The sequence below is a fragment of the Sinocyclocheilus anshuiensis genome, unplaced genomic scaffold, assembly GCF_001515605.1.
Source record: "Sinocyclocheilus anshuiensis isolate Anshui unplaced genomic scaffold, SAMN03320099.WGS_v1.1 scaffold249, whole genome shotgun sequence".
NCBI classification, from domain to species: Eukaryota; Metazoa; Chordata; class Actinopteri; order Cypriniformes; family Cyprinidae; genus Sinocyclocheilus; species Sinocyclocheilus anshuiensis.
In genome coordinates, this window is record NW_015540871.1 from 1,180,704 (window position 1) to 1,197,925 (window position 17,222).

Below are 17,222 nucleotides of genomic sequence, written 5' to 3' on the forward strand. Positions count from 1 at the left end.
CTATGGTGGTCTCTATTATATTACGTCAGGCCAGAATATCAGGAATCACATGATGGCGTTTAAGAATCACCGAATCGATTCAAAAATCAGTCCGTGAACTTTTTTTTCGAAAGAAATGATTCGAGGCCATGAGTCTGACTTCCTAAAACTAATAAACATTGCGGGCAGGAAGAAAATGCTGTGAATGACTCTGTCATATGTGTATTCGTGGAAATTTTGATGTGTTTAAATTCTCTGAATAATATAATATTGCACACCCAAACCACGCCCCCTTTTGGCTGAATTCCGCACTTACAGCCAATCAGCGTCTACCTTAGTTCACTTGCCCAATCAGAGCTCAGCCGGACGACAACACGGCGCATTTTCTTCAACCACTAGTATGTGAAGTTGATGTGACGCAACAACTATCAGCTGGTTTTGTTTTGCTTCATTCTCTGTGCTCCGCTTGAAGTCGTAAATGTACAAAAAAAACTTGCGTTTTAATTCATTAATGCGAGGCGGAAGAACAGTCGAAGCGTTGGAGTATATTTGTCTTCCACTTTATTCGGACCATCCAGTTTTTCCTCAGTAGGTCTCCGCTTTGCCACCATCTTTCCAAGAGGTCCAACCGATCCCAGGCCTCCGATCCAGGGCGGAGGGAGGGAAGGAGGTCGTGGGGAATCGGGATGGAGACCGGAGAGGGAGCCGACGGTCCTGTTGGGCCGGGGCTGTGCTGCGCCTCCTTCAACCAAGACTCCACGTAAGCGCTGCACATCTGCAGATCAGTCTTGCATCATCTGCTGAATCGGATATTTCTAAGATGCTATTAACCGCGATAAACCTTAGGCTACTAGAGGGAATGTCACCTCTGCTTAAAGGATTGATTGCAGTTTATTGTCCGTTTTGATTATATCCATAAAAGGCTGATCACTATGTTAAAACGGCGTTTTGCATGATAGGGTAGATGAGCTTTGTGTTGTTTCAGTGCTGCTTTTTCAGTGGTTGTACAAGTGCTTTAAATAGGATTAACTGTGACACAGAACACAACAAAATCCATTCATATTATTTAAAGAGTGGATATGAATCTTATTCCAAATTTACACTGCAAAGGTGGCACAGAAGCGCTTCTGAAGTGGCATTTAGTTGTTTTTACACAGACTGTTTAATGCTGTTCAGAGGTGGCGTAAATGCATTTACACAGAAATTACAACTGTATATTTTGATATTGGGGCTGAGGTGGGTCTAAACCGGCATAATTTATGCTCCATTGTGTCTTTACACTGTATTTTGAGCAGTCACAGAGCTTGGCTGAGTAAAACACATTTATTCCTAATTTTATAAAGGAAAAACTGAATGTTTGAGTTGCCTTTTTTCATTTTCCTCACAAGTAGAGCTGAATTTGCATGAGTGTGTGATCTTATTGATCAGTCCACAGTCTCCTGACAATGTGACCCACTTGTGTCCTCTTTTCTAGTGGTTGATCACTCTGGTTTCTTGTCTTAAAAAAGTCAAGCACAGCAAATCCAACATAAAACATGATACTGAGAGTCAGGTGATCTGATATGTTGCTCACTTGAGATTGACGTCAGATGTGTCTCTTGGGGCAAAACATATTTGTATTGGAAAAATCAGAATCTTGTTATTTTGTATAGAGGGTACTTACCAACACATATCAGTCAGTCATTGAAGTCCTGCTCTAAACACAAGGTTTTGTTTTGGGTTTCAGCAGTGTGGTCAGTGATGGTGGAGACATACTTATGTTCTCCAATAAAAGTAGGAAAGGACATGCTAAGCACAGGATCTGACATGAACAGCTTTGTCTAGATGAATGAGAAGCCTGCGATACAGATGTGGAACTTCTTTCCTTAAAAAATCCATGCGACAGACCTAAACTATTCTGTTTATACGAAAGCCAAATAATTACTATAAACCTTTGTTGACAGTAACACAAAATGTTTCTAACATGCGTCAGGACCTGTGTTGTATTAGGATTTTAAAAGAACTTTGCTTGGTACATAAATATTAGGCAGTAGTGTTTGTGATAGCCATTACATCTGTGTGTTCCTTCATTATGTGTTGCATCAGCCTAATGACTCACAGAGAAAATAAATAAATATATTTTTTATTCTAATTATATTATATTACATTATATCATGCTTTTTATATATTATAAGCTGCATATGCACAAGAGAATTAGATACAGAACTGTAAAGTGAATGCACTCATTTAACAAAGTTGATACAACATCAGATCTTATTGTTTCTCCAGGTCTTTGGCTGTGGGCACCAAAACTGGATACAGGCTATTCTCTGTGACCTCGGTCGACAAACTGGACTGCATTCATGAGAGCAGTGAGACATTCTCCCTTTCTTATTTTTAGTTTAAATGCGATATAACGGGCAAGAATGGTTGTCTGCCAAACTACCATGCAATAGGAGGAACCAACATGTGCCATATAATGTAGTCATCATCATAGGGTGTAGCCACTTTCTGACAAGTCACCTACCAAATAAATTGAAAATGCCATCTCATTTCCTTGGCATTTTGATGAGAAAGAAATGAGAAGAAAGTCGACTTTGGAATAATTTTTTTTTTATAAAGGGTTGTCTCTCAAAACAAGTATGTGATCAGTGGTTGTGCTGTCAGTAACTGTGTTGTGATAAACCTGCCCTAGAGGTCATAAAGTTGTCCTGTCTGTTTTGATGGGGTGATTCACCTTACATGGTGGCAACACCCTTATGTGTTTGAGATCGTATCTGCAGTCCACAAAGTCATTCAAAGATTTCTGGCTGCTAAAAAGCTAAAGATAGAGAAACCGCCTGTTTTGCTAATGTATGCAAAATAAAAGGTATGCTTGGAAAAGTCATAGGGTCAAAATATGGTAATGGTAAATAAAGAGACTAAATTAAAAAAAACATTTTGGGGAAAAAAAAAAAAACATTTTGGAATCAAAAAATGAATATAATTACCTCAGCCTCATATCATGGAACAAAATGTCCATGACATTTACACTCATTATTAAAGGTACATAATGACTTCTATTTTAAATTTACACAATGATTTACATGACAGATAATGACAGAATTTTCATGGATGTTACTACCCCTTTAAATGTTGCTTATCCTTAAAAAGAATAAAGCTTTTTTCTGTTTCTGTCACCTGATGGAGTTTGGGTTCCTTTCCACTGTCACTTTTGTCTTGCTTAGTCGGGGTTTGGATTTGACTGCACTGACACTATCAGATGAGAACAAAACTTGAACTGAATTGAGATGGAAAATGACACTGTTGTCACTGTTGCCCCGACTAAGGGGGAAGTCGTGGCCTAATGGTTAGAGAGTCGGACTCATAACCCAAAGGTTGTGGGTTCGAGTCTCGTACCGGCAGGGATTGTAGGTGGGGGGAGTGAATGTACAGCGTTCTCTCCCACCTTCAATACCACGACGGAGGTGCCCTTGAGCAAGGCACCGAACCCCCAACTGCTCCCTGGGCGACGCAGCATAAATGGCTGCCCACTGCTCCGGGTGTGTGTTCACGGTTTGTGTGTGTTCACTGCTGTGTGTGTGCACTTTGGATGGGTAAATGCAGAGCACTAATTCCGAGTATGGGTCACCATACTTGGCCACATGTCACGTCACGTCACGTCACATCACTTTATAGAGCTGCTTCACAGCTGAATCAGATTTGTTTCATAATGGATGGATTTTGCAACATTGACACTGTTATTAAACTGAATTGAATTAAAATTAAACTGACTTGAGCTGAAGATTGACACTATTGACTTCTGCAGAGTTGCATATAGTCAAATTAATTGTTTTATATTTGATTAACTTTACACATTTACTGAACTGAACTGAATCAACACTGAACTGATTCAAGTTGAATAATGACACTTGTCTTGGTAGAGCTGCTTTACAGCAGAACTTGTCTCATATGTAAAGAGTTTGCATTTATTATTGTTCGCATTATATTCCTGTTTCTTACTGTGAAGCTGTTTTGAAACTATCTCTATTGTGTAAAGCACTATATAAATAAAGGTGGCTTGACTTGACTTTTAAAATGACCACAAAGGGCTTGTACATGAACTACATGTGTTTATATGTCTTGTTTACTTTAATGTGTCCTTTTCTCTGCTCCCCTTCAGCAGAAACTCCAGATGTGTATATCGTGGAAAGGCTTTTCTCTAGCAGCCTGGTTGTGGTGGTGAGTCAGTCCATGCCACGTCGCATGAATGTCTACCACTTCAAAAAAGGCACAGAGATTTGCAACTACAGCTACTCGAACAACATTCTTGCAGTGCGACTAAACAGACAGGTAAACACAACACAGCTGTGCTGCAGCAAACACCTGCCAATTGTCAATTATAAAGCTCCTGGACGAGATGAATGTTTGTCTCTGCTCTTTAATAGTTTAGCTTGAAAATGTGAGCTTGTTTGGTTTTGTTAGTTAATGTGTTGTTTGTTTTTGTGTGTTTTTTTGCGGCAGAGACTGGTTGTCTGTCTGGAAGAATCCATCTATATCCACAATATAAAAGACATGAAACTCCTGAAGACCCTTCTCAACACACCGTCAAACCCATCAGGTACCTGAACTGAAAAATCTAGAATTATAATTTATATTTTATAAATCTATTTAAATATTAATCTGTACACTGTGTTTATGTGTGGCCACCCATGTGTTTCTGTAGGTCTCTGCGCTCTCTCCATCAACCATTCCAACTCTTTCTTGGCATATCCAGGAAGTGACACCATTGGAGAAATTATTGTCTATGATGCCAACAATCTGGTAAAAATACTGGCCAAGAACCAGTTTTGCTGCTCATTTTGGCAGTTCCTTTTGGTTGAGTTTGTTGCTATACATGAGACAAATGCCTGATCTTTGGTCCTGATGCACCATATAAATCTTTTTCTTTGTTGTATGTTTGTGCCTCTTCATCTCTTCAGAGCACTATGACCATGATTCCAGCTCATGACAGTCCACTGGCCGCCATCACCTTCAGTGCTTCTGGCACCAAACTGGCCAGTGCTTCTGAAAGGGTAAAGAGCCACTGTTTATATAGAAACGCAGCCAAGTGAACCTCACGAAACTGGTCAAGGACATGTCATGTTGAACAAAGTCAGAATGCATGAAATAGCATTAGACCCCCCTCTTGAATGTTCCTAAAATAGGCTTTAGTATTTCTTTGATTTTTGGGTGAAATGCAACACAGATGTGTTTTTGATCTGTCCACATTTTTTCTGCTTTTTAGGGCACAGTGATTCGAGTCTTCTCCATTCCAGAGGGACTGCGCTTGTTTGAGTTCCGGCGGGGGATGAAGAGGTACAGTGATGAAGATTCAAAGCAGTGAACCGTGAAGATACTTCGATCATACAGAAGGAGAAAATGAGAGTTGGAGCCGTTTGTGTAAACTGTGGTATGTGTGAGTCTGTTTTTGTGTACGTTTTTGACCCTTGTGTGTCTGTGTCACCAAAGGTATGTCAACATCAGCTCCCTTTCCTTCAGCCCAGATGCTCAGTTCCTCTGTGCCTCAAGCAATACAGAGACGGTGCACATTTTCAAGCTTGAACAGCACAGCCCAAGGTACTGAAAATGCTCTTTGCTACCAGCACAATTCACTTCATTTAATAAACAACTGAATTTCTGCTTTTACTGACAAATCTAAACTTTGTCGGTGTTTGTGTTCATCCGTGTTTCTGTGTCTCTCTCGCAGTGGGGAGGAGGAAGCTCCCTCTTGGTCAGCATATGTAGGTAAGATGTTCACAGCAGCCAGTAGCTACCTCCCAGCGCAGGTGTCAGGCATGATGAGTCAAGACCGAGCCTTTGCCACTGTCCGGCTCCAGATGGCAGGTCAGAAGAATGTCTGTGTCCTGGCAACGTGAGTCCCGCACTCATTACACAGCCATCTACAAAGATTAACCTTGTATTTACTGAGAAAAAAACTAATTCAAGAGTATCACCTGATCAATCAGAATCCAGAAGCTTCCACGTTTGCTTGTGGCCTCCTCTGATGGGCAGCTATTCATCTATAACATTGATCCTCAAGATGGGGGTGAATGCACTCTGGTACAGAGGCACAGGTGAGTTTTTACTGGAAAAAGAGTGTAATTTCAAAGTAAAACTGGACAAGTTCAAAAAGATTGAATCTTTTAAAATTGTTCAAAAAAATTGTTTAGAGTGGATCACGAATTCGTTCAATGGCTTTTTCTGCATTTTACATCCTTAAGCCAGTGGGTGGCGACTAGTGTCTGTCTTGTTGTGTGTTAAGAGCGAGTCATGGAGACTCTCAAGTAATACATTGAAAAGTATGACCAAAGCAAGTCTTATTAAATTTGTATGCATACAGATCTACTAAAAGATACTCCAGATACTTCAAAATTAAAAATGACAAAAGAACATAAGAACAAACTTAAACTTAAAAAAACTCAAATGAAACTTAGAAATGTTGCCTTTGCAATTCAATTTGTACATTAAGTTGAAGTATTAAAAGTATTCAAAGTAAAAAATAAAAATAAAGCTAAACAGAAATACAAAAACTGAAAATATAAAAGATAAAAGCTTTCAAAATATGAATAATACAATAGTATATAAATGATACTAAAATAACACTGTAAACAACAAAAACAATCTAAAATTTAATTTAGATAGATCTATCTATAACTTAAATTACTTAACACAATCATTTAAGAATTCACTTTGGGTTATGACTGTGTGCAATTTATATTGTAGAGCACAACATGAAAGTCTATTTCAGTAGTATAGGCACATACCTTATTTAACTAAAACTTACTGATGTCGCCTTTAACCCCCAGGTTGTTTGGATCAGATAAGGAGTGGGAGGAGACTGAGAAATCTGAACTTATGGAGCCACCGCAAGCATGCCAGTCCTATGCTGCCACTGTGGCCATCCCCACCTCTGGACCCATTACAGCCACTCTCACAGGTACCACAACACACTCACACACACACACACACAGTTTTACATTTGAACTCTTTTTAATGATCACCCAACTGTGTTCATCTCAGGCTACTCAGAGGATGGGGGAGCTAAGAAGGGTGAGGTGATTCCCGAGCACGAGTTTGCAGCAGGGCCCGTGTGCCTGGATGACGAAACTGAATTTCCTCCCGTGAGCATTCGCTAACCTCTCCACGTCTAAGCGGCGGTGTTGCATTCCAGTGTATGGGGTTGTCTTGTCCCTCTGTCCACAAGCACTCAAACTAAGTGTGATTTATTATCTTTAACCAAACCAACACCAGCCTGTTTAGTTCTGATGATAGAAAGCAGTTCATAATAATGCATTTTATCAGGACCAAATGTTGCAGTTTAATCACATCAGGAGATGAATAAGTTGTCTATTACACAACATAAATGATAAATATCACTCCCAACATTACTCCTTTAATACATAAAATAATGAAGTATATATTTCAGTGGTATTATTGGTATGTATTTAGACTGAAATAATGCTACATTCATGTACGTTCTGGGTGAATACAGACAAAGTAGAACACTTAAAGCTTAATCATTATTATTAAAAATCAGAATGAAGTCCATATAACTAGTATGTAGTTTGGGGTCAGTAATTTTTTTTAAATTTTTTTTTTTTTTTTATAGATATTAATATTTTTATTCAGCAAGGATGCATTAAGTGGGCAGTAACAAAAGATTTTTAAATCAAATAAATGCTGTTATTTTGAACTTTCTATTCATCAAAGAATCCTGAAAATTTAAAAAAAATAAAATAATGAAGCAGCACAAATATTTTCAACATTAATAATAAGAAATGTTTCTTGAGCAGCAAATCATCATATTAGAATGATTTCTGGAGGATCATGTGACACTGAAGACTGGAGTATTGACTGATGAAACTTCAGTTTTGATAACACAGGAATAAATTACATTTTTAAAAGATATTGAAATAGAAAATAGTTATTTAAAATTGTAATAATATTTCACAATATTACAATTGTACTGTATGTTTAAATAAATTAATAAATACAAAAATGCAGCCTTGGTGAGAATAAAAGACTTAAAAATCTGTATGTAGCCAATTGGATCATAAAAATAACAGCAATGACAAATCATTAAAAAGTGTTCCACATTATCTGTATTCATCTTAGATGTTGAAATACATTTTCTGACACTAAACCTGCTGTTGCAGTCTAATGATGTTTCTGATCTTATGTACATGGACATGAGCAGAAGTTAGATGACTAATTTGTTTGTTTGTGCAGGGACAGGACAAGGATAAGAATGCATTAAATCCACCCAAGTTATTTGTCTTTTACATTCTGTTGGCCGTTTTGTTGCAGTAAATGCTGGGTTCATTCATCACCATTGATGAATAAGAGATAACCATGTAGCTATGAGAGCTCTTTTCTGTTTTAGTCTAAATGGCATGATGTCAAACATATTTTTGTCTATGCACACACACACAACATACAGAAGTATTTAAGTTTAAACATGCTACATCTTATACTCAATGGATTAATTACATTTTAACAATGAAAGAAACATTTTACAATGCAAACAATCTCAAGATCAAGAAGAGAAACTAGAAATAATGCTTTATATTGATGCAGTGCTCACTGAAGTCCACATGGTGGAGCACTTATGGTGGTCCAACAGGCCTTGTTACCACGAACACTTCCTAACTTGTTTTGATAGAGCTGAAATTATAGTTTTTTAGATAGTTTAATAACTGTTGCTTCAAGAGATAGTTTACCCAAAATTTGCTGAAAATTTACACACCCTCTGGCAACCCTGTGAGATATAGAAGAGTTTGTTTCTTCACTGGAACAGATTTGGAGAAATATATCATTCCATCACTTGATCACCAATGGATCCTCTGCAGTGAATGGGTGCCGTCAGAATGACAGTCCTAACAGCTGATAAAATCATCACAATAATCCACAAGTAATCCACACGACTCCATTATTAAGGTTTTAACTTTAAACTGTTGCTTCTGGCAAAAATACCAGTCCATAATCCATAACTCTTTGTCCAGTGAAAAACTTCATGCCCTGTTGTCCTCTCACATCAAAATCCACTGAAATATTTGTTTCAAACTATTTTGGACTGTTTTAACTTGTAAACGGTGCGTGATCTATGCATATTTCTCTCCTGATTCAGACAAAATTACTTTTCCGTTGGAGAATATTACACAACATTGCACAATAATATATATAATATATCATACTGTAGATGGAAGCAACAGTTTAAAGTTAAAAACATCTTGATGGATTTGTTTATTACAAACACGCAGCTTTTCACTTCACAAAACAATAACTGAATGACTGGAGTCGTGTGGATTATGGTGATGTTTTCATCAGCTGTTTGGACTGTCATTCTGACGGCACCCATTCACTGCAGTGGATCCATTGGTGATCAAGTGATGTAATGCTATATTTCTAATGAAGAAAGAAACTTATCTACATCTTGGATGACCTGAGGATGAGTAAATTCTCAGCAATTTCTTTTTTTTGGGTGAACTATTCCTTTAAATGGAGGAGCTCAGGACTCTGATGTCAGAAGGATTTGATCATTTATAGGATGTCAGTTTGGACTAACATGCTCAGATGCCATTGCTATTGCTTTGATATACCTTCCGAGTGTCATTGTGGCTAACTGATATGGCTCGGACATGTTCTCAGCTAGCTACTGTTGAGATCTGTATCTGTCTATAACACACCCATGGCTGAGGGAACAATAAAGCTCTGTTCTGGTTTCCGGTAGATAAATTGGTGCCATGACGGATCTGGGCGAGGCAAGGGGAGACGACCGTGAGAGGGTAGAGAACAGGTGGAGGCTGCAACTGTCACAGGAGGATCCTCGGTGCATGAGCAAGGACAAACAAATTACAAAAAAAAAAAAAACTAACTTCAGGGTGCTAAATTATTAATGGAAAGTTTGAAATGCTAATATCTTAAATTGAGTTGATCAGGGATTTGGGTCGTTGTCACTCAGACCCCTGAAGGGTGTGTTATAAATGAGGTGCATGACTGAAATATAACCACATATTGTTCTAGTTACGTAACACATTGTATCAAGTAAGTCGTAATACTGTAGCATTTTATTCTTTTAATTTATAACACCATCATATTGAATCATAAGAGAAGAGGAATTACTTTTTTATATATGTGTTTTGCTGTATTGATACTTAATATGTTTACATGTTACCATCCTGAAAACTAATACAACGGGATGTTTTGTATGTATGTGCCTATGATATTACTTGTAAGAGTGCAAAGTATTTTGCTGGATTGCTCAAGACCAAAAGATAAAAAAAAGAAATGAATATTTAGGAAATCTATTAGGAATGAAATTATGCAAAATACCTCCTGTCTCCTGTGGTCTTTTCTTCATCAGATTAGATAATGTTATAAAAGTATAATGTATATGTAATAAACAGTATAATGTTACAAAAGATTTATATTTCAAGTAAATGCTGTTTTTGGACTTTCTATTCCCTCAAAATATCATAAAAAACATAACTTTACACACACACACACACAAACATTAAGCAACACAACTGTTTTCAAAATTGATAGTAATAAGAAATGTTTCTTAAGCAGCAAATCAGCATATTAGAATGATTTCTGAAGGATCGTGTGACACTGAAGACTGCTGAAAATTCAGCTTTACCATCACAGGAACAAATTACATTTAAAAATATATTCAAATAGAAAAAAATTGTTTAAAATTGTAATAATATTAATGTAATATTATTAAATGTAACACTATAACGTTTTTATAATTATATCTTATAATTAAATTGTTATAATTATAAATTATATAATTATAATTTTTATAATTCAAATACACATACACTATTCATGACTTTAGACTGAAAACACCATGAACATTTCTGTGATTAAGGTCATTAATTTGTGCCACAGGTCAGATTAGATAATCTAATAGTTGATTTTAATTATGAATTTGTTTTGTCATCATTATCCAAATTTTTACATGGTCAGGCACAGGTCCACAGATCCTTCATACCAATACACATGAGGTCTATGCAGTGTGATGTATGTATGTATGTAGAATCCTCTATTTTACAATATGAAAAAAAAAACATGGTCAATAGCATACTATAAAATTATATAGAATACATGGATGTACAAATATGAGATAATTAAGACTAGATAATTCCCCTGGTGATAGAATGTGAACAAGATAACCTTAGAATTTTTTTTTTCAAGTGAACATGAGCACTGCAGTACTGTGAAGAGTCAGCTGTGCTACACAGATCATTATTTGTTTTGAAAGTCAAAAGAACATGTCGAGCTTTGGGCATTATCCAAACAACTTTGTTGATCCCACAGTGCTTTGTTCAACTTCTGAGGTCATTTCCACGTGAGATTTCATGTATTATTCTCTGCCCTTGCTGTTTATGCTAATTCGTGTAAAAGCATATTAAAGGTACTAATGATATTCAATAAGATTTGCATTCTTGAGTTTAAATGCATTTTGAAATGATCCATGCTTCTTAATGAGCAATCAATCACTCTATGAAGCACAGTGACACACAGATCTGCTCGGTGAAGCAGTCATAACCATGTTTTATCAGAAATAAAACATTGCTATTGACCAATCAGCATCACCGACCGAAACTATCCGTTTTAAAAAATATATTTATTGACAAATGCAAAATATTCTATCAAAAATGAGGGAAGAAACACACATCTGAAGGGGGAATAACAAACACAGAGTCACCACTATGAAAAGGTGCCTTTAATATCTGGAACCTTTTGATGCCTCCATGATAAAAATGTCTCAGAATGGTATATTGATGATAAAGTTTGACCTATTTACCTAAAAGCGCTAAAATGAACTAATTCTAGAGTTTTTAACCATATCATCGTACTTGCATAAGAACATCTGAATATCAAAAAAAGCTTGCATAAGAACATCTGAATATCAAAAAAAGGCCCTGATGTGCGTGATAAATGAGCTGTCCAAGGTACTGAACAATATTCCTCTACAAAGCAACTGATGTCTTGTGCTTATATATACAGGGTTTGGCATAGACACAGATGCCTGTGATACATCTTCTGGAAGTTACTGAAATGATAATCATAACACATAAACAGTAACTTACAAGTTTCTTCACAAGGACATTTTAAGTAATTTATTATCACTCTACCCATTATCGATGAATCAGATCTGCGTGTTTAATGGTCATGTATTTAGATGTGCTTTAACTCAGTGATCTACTTTCACCTTTGCCTTCACATTGTAGTAAAGTTCAAATGGAATGATTGTCAGCATTTCATTCTGAGAAGCACACACAGCAGTGTTGCACTGTAACCTTGTTTGTTAGGGTCTGAGGGTAGACAGTGCTATAATTTAACCAGACATTGTAAGTCAGCATATAATGATCATATGAACTCTTGTTATGGTGAAATCTAGTGTGTAACAGCATATCATGATGATAATAATTAATCCTGCCAAGGTTTTTGTGAAAAACAATCTCAGAAAAATACATAGAAATAGAAAAAAATGCAACATAAGCACAAATATTTGGAGCCTCAAAGGCTTAATTTACTTATATTCTCCTTCAGGCTTTCTCAACCAGAAGTTAAGAAAATTTAACTTGACATAATGCCAGAGGGTCCGTATAAAATATATGAGTAGCCTATGCCATAAATATTTTGGATATTTTGACATATGAAATGTTCCCATAAAGAACAAGCCAATCTGATGGTGTGGCTGAATGTTGGACAAATCAACTAACTTAACTGGTAGTAAATTATACTTGATTGCATTTGGTTGTCACAAAAACATTAATGACACCAGTGGGCTGATATTTTTCTGCGGGTCCTTGGGGACGCTTCCAAATGTGACGAAGGTCCAGTACTCATCAAAAAGTTTGAGATTCACTGTTCTGCACTCTATTAATCTATGGCAACTGTAGCTTAGAAACCAGACATAAACAGTGCTGCTTTGTTTTGTGTGCTGATTGCAACACAAGCACTCTCCATCTAGTCCTTATGAAAGACAATGATGCATTCTTAGGTAACAGTTAGCTGGTTACTTATCTCTCACCTTAAATGACAGGTCCTCTGTAAGGTCACCTAGAAAGATAAATGCGTAATCTGACCACTGGCAAAGAGAAATGATTTAGAAGACCTCTGGGATTCAAAAGATAATTTAACTTTTGTACAATTTAACTGGAAGCATGCACAAATTTTAAGCATTTTAAAAATAAAAGAAACATTATGACATAAAATGAGAAAGACATATTTCAGATTCTGCACTATTTCTAGGTCACTAATCAAATCTACCAATTAAATTTGTGAGATTTATCCGGTGAATAATTTGTACAGATGGTCAGATTCTCTTCTATCAAAGCAGATGCACTTTGGATCATTTTTCAAATCAGGCTAGAGAACATAATTATCAGGTTTTATACAAATTTGTGGAGTTGAAGCAAAAATGTGACTTAGAAATTGTGTAAATTTTTAATTAACTGTTTACTTAAACTGTAGTGCTGATAATATACATTTTTACTGCAAAAATATGATTAAATTAGATGCAAAACGTAAAAAAACCCACACTGTGTGTGTAAATGTGTGTATACTTTTTTATCTCTCAAACTAAAGCAGTATTAAAAAAAACTTAAACGTGTCTTAAGTGATCAGTCTCTTTCATGTTTTCGCAACAGCAGCAGCCTATAGCTTGTTTTAAATGCGGAAGTAGTTGTGTGGGTTAGACTTCATGAATCAGAACAGCCGTCGCATTATTACCGTTAGAGCGCTTCCTGCCGTGCTGAGGCGCGAGTGACGTCACAGCTGGCGAGATAGAAAAATAACAAAAACCTAAGTTTTGTTTAAAGAATTTCTTTGAAAGCTGTTACTAAATGTTGACCTTTCCCTCTATATTCACAAGGAGCCATTAAACGCAGGCTGATAATGTAATCTTTATGAGCTAGCTCGCCTCGAACTGGAATAAACCTGTTTTACCCAGCAGGCTCGCGTCATGCTTCACGTGCACGAGAATTGCTCGGCGCGCGCGTGCTTGTGCCTTTAGACAGTCACTCACTACGGACACGCGCAGTGCTCTTCTGATGCTCACAAAACGTCTTGATTTTTCACACTGCTGTTCATAAAATTACTATTATTAATAACTAGGCTATTTATGAAATGCGTGTATTTTCACAGAACACAGAAGTGTTGTCGCGGTTAAATAACAAATGATCTAATTCAGTGCTGTGCTATGTTGACTCTTCGGACACATGAACTCCAGGTGTTGTCAGGGGATGTTCTCTGTGTAAAGTAAACAGACAGGTGAGACCTGAGCGCATCCAGCGGTGCAGGTGCACCACCGGGAAGTGCAGTGCGCGTTCCCGATTCTCCGACTGCTGAGACTGCTGTCGCGCCCGCGCTTGAATACCGGCTTCAGCCGGTACAAACTCCGCCGAGCTTCAGACTCAGAGACAGCGAGAGGAAACAGAGACAGAGAGCTGGCAGATAACACTCAGTCTAGTTATAATATCAGTATTTATAAATTGTTAATGTAGTCAGACATAAACTAGAAAACGATATATTTGAACAGGGTCATTTTCCAAATACCACTGGCGCTCTCCTCAGAAGTGACTGCGGATGCTCCGGAGCAGGAACGATGTTCTCCAGTTAACACACTTCAACTAAGCCAGCTAAAGCTAGCTCTACTGGGCTTTGTTTTCTTTCAATATCCCGAGTGTCCCCCAGTCTCTTCAACGTTTCGGTAAGTTAAAACGATTTATACTCGAGCTATATTGCGTTTTGGGCGCCCGTGACTGCCACGTTTGTCTAGTGAATATATAAAGCTAGGCGTTAAGATGTTATTTTTAATTAATTAATTTTTTAAATACGGTTACGGTAAAACATTTTGTTACGGGGCATGTGATTCATGCAGAGAGGTTGAGATGTTGGACGTCACAGTCCTGCTGTACTGCGTCTAATAATAAGACAGTGCTTATAGTTGTGTCTTGATAGTTAAAATTGTCCACGTCTTAAGAAATATATTAGTGTATAGACACTACTATCTGCTATACTACTACTACTATACCACTACTATATATATTCTAATTCAGTGCTGTGATATGTTGACTCTTCAGAAATATAAACTCCAGCTCTTGATATGGTATGATATATATATATATATATATATATATATATATATAGCAATTCCCGTCCTAGTCACATGTTCTTGGTTAAATAAACATTACTTACACTACCAGAGGAAAAAAAAAAAACAATTTGATATTTTTACATGAAAGCAGCCAGAGACTCACCGCGCCTTCAAAATAATCCAACTGAAGTGCCTAGACCAAAAAAAAGGAGCTCCTAGTTCTAACATTGTTAGCTTGGCATTGAAAATGGTCAACATGTGACAGAAACGTTTGCCTTGTTTTTATTCTGAAATGAGGCAAAGTCCTCCTTGGTAAAATAAACATTACTTACACTATCAGAAAAAGTAAAAAGAACAATTTTATTTTATATTTTTACATTAACAATTTAATCAAAATTCTATTTATTAAAGCCAAGTATGAATTTCATCAAGTTAGTGTTTTTAAAGGGGTCATATGATGCGATTTCAAGTTTTCCTTTCTCTTTGGAGTGTTACAATATACCACTACTATATATATTCTAATTCAGTGCTGTGATATGTTGACTCTTCAGAAATATAAACTCCAGCTCTTGATATATATATATATATATATATATATATATATATATATATATATCGGTGGTGTTCTGAAATGAGGCAAAGTCCTTTTTTTTAATTTTTTAAATAAAATGTAAATTCCCGTCCTAGTCACATGTTCTTGGTTAAATAAACATTACTTACACTACCAGAGGAAAAAAAAAAAAACAATTTGATATTTGTACATGAAAGCAGCCAGAGACTCACCGCGCCTTCAAAATAATCCAACTGAAGTGCCTAGACCAAAAAAAAGGAGCTCCTAGTTCTAACATTGTTAGCTTGGCATTGAAAATGGTCAACATGTGACAGAAACGTTTGCCTTGTTTTTATTCAGTAAATTGCTCATATTGCTTTCATCTCGCTTGTGACTTTTTTAGCTCTTCAATTTTTGAGATATTTTTACATTAACAATGTAATCAATATTCTGTTTATTAAAGCCAAGTATGAATCTCATCATAGTGTTTTTAAGCATTTTACATTTATTCCAAAATAATAACTCAAGGCAGTAACAAACAATATATTTTATTTGTGAACTTATGTTCAGCTATTCTTTTTCATAGTTAACTTTTAACTATTTTTTGAATTATTTAGTTCATCAGTCATCAATGCTTAGTAAATATTGGTCACAGACACAGAGATTTACTTTAAATTTCACCAAGCTGATTACTCACTATCATGTATTCAGGCCATTATAAGTCTTACTTTGATGTAACAAAGTTATTATATCTAAGTGTGTGCGTTGTTTACTTCATACATACATATTTATATATATATATATATATATCAAAGTTTCAAAGTGGTGCTTGGCATTGGCACTCCCATTTTTTTCTAATATCCTAACAGTGGTTACCTAACAAATGTTTTATTGATTTGTAGCACCTTGAAAGGTAAAATAATCCAGCAGACAGAGCAAATTAAAGACATGAGCTGCTTTCAAACACAGCCGCTGTTGAGTTGACAAGGGCACACCATCAAAGCCGTAGACACAGAGATTTACTTTAAATTTCACCAAGCTGATTACTCACTATCATGTATTCAGGCCATTATAAGTCTTACTTTGATGTAACAAAGTTATTATATCTAAGTGTGTGCGTTGTTTACTTACTTTTTTAAATTAGTCTTCCCATTAATGACATTATATTGTTCGTTCAGACTGATTCGCAAACGCGTAACGCGCATGAACACAAGAGGCGGGATTTATCGCATGAACCAATCACAGCCGAACATAACCAGCCATATCCAATCATATCGTGATGGAGGCATTGCCTCCTCTCACGTGATTTTCCCCCATTCATTCTCAAGTACCCCCCCACTGCACGCTTTAGTTGGTCTGTTAAAACTCAATGGGCTCAGCGTAGGCGAGAGAGACTCGGACTCCCGCTGTAACTTTACCTGCTGGTGTCGCTGTTGGACAATGTTTCTTTAGAAAAACTAGTGATTTTATACACTTTTTAATGTTATATTTTGTAATATTGGCTTCGTTTTATTTTTGTACTACTAATTTTTTCTTATCCAATATTTTGAAGATATATATATATATATATATATATATATA

The 17,222-nt window shown here is 36.4% G+C and overlaps 2 protein-coding genes across 4 annotated transcripts in view; both read left to right on the forward strand.

Moving 5' to 3' along the window:
- The first annotated feature begins 357 nt into the window (after positions 1-357).
- LOC107688112 (WD repeat domain phosphoinositide-interacting protein 1-like) lies at positions 358-9,832 on the forward strand. 3 transcript variants are annotated; one of them, XR_001634197.1, is made up of 13 exons: positions 358-739; positions 2,248-2,330; positions 4,121-4,290; positions 4,462-4,558; positions 4,664-4,761; positions 4,920-5,012; positions 5,225-5,295; positions 5,449-5,556; positions 5,687-5,851; positions 5,946-6,053; positions 6,786-6,916; positions 7,000-7,195; positions 9,710-9,832. XR_001634197.1 is itself a non-coding variant. In XM_016485678.1 (13 exons), exons 1-13 carry the CDS (start codon positions 666-668, stop codon positions 9,758-9,760), a joined length of 1,350 nt encoding a protein of 449 aa, XP_016341164.1. In that variant the 5' UTR covers positions 358-665; the 3' UTR covers positions 9,761-9,832. The 3 variants fall into 3 exon arrangements, 2 of the variants coding, with proteins under 2 accessions (XP_016341164.1, XP_016341165.1); XM_016485678.1 differs by having other exon boundaries at positions 7,000-7,100; XM_016485679.1 differs by having other exon boundaries at positions 4,124-4,290; positions 7,000-7,100.
- Positions 9,833-14,364: 4,532 nt separating this feature from the next.
- Positions 14,365-17,222, forward strand: part of LOC107688113 (monocarboxylate transporter 7-like) — a 12,816-nt gene continuing 9,958 nt past the window's right edge. The window contains exon 1 of the mRNA XM_016485681.1: positions 14,365-14,704. The gene's annotated coding sequence lies outside the window, so the exon portion shown is untranslated. The remainder of the gene's footprint in view (positions 14,705-17,222) is intronic.

Excerpts from the sequence above, each read along its gene's own strand:
- LOC107688112 (XM_016485678.1), top strand. The coding sequence starts at position 666 with ATGGAGACCGGAGAGGGAGCCGACGGTCCTGTTGGGCCGGGGCTGTGC. Across the intron at positions 4,559-4,663 it reads CACACCGTCAAACCCATCAG|GTCTCTGCGCTCTCTCCATC; the intron begins GTACCTGAACTG and ends GTGTTTCTGTAG. Across the intron at positions 5,013-5,224 it reads TGGCCAGTGCTTCTGAAAGG|GGCACAGTGATTCGAGTCTT; the intron begins GTAAAGAGCCAC and ends TCTGCTTTTTAG.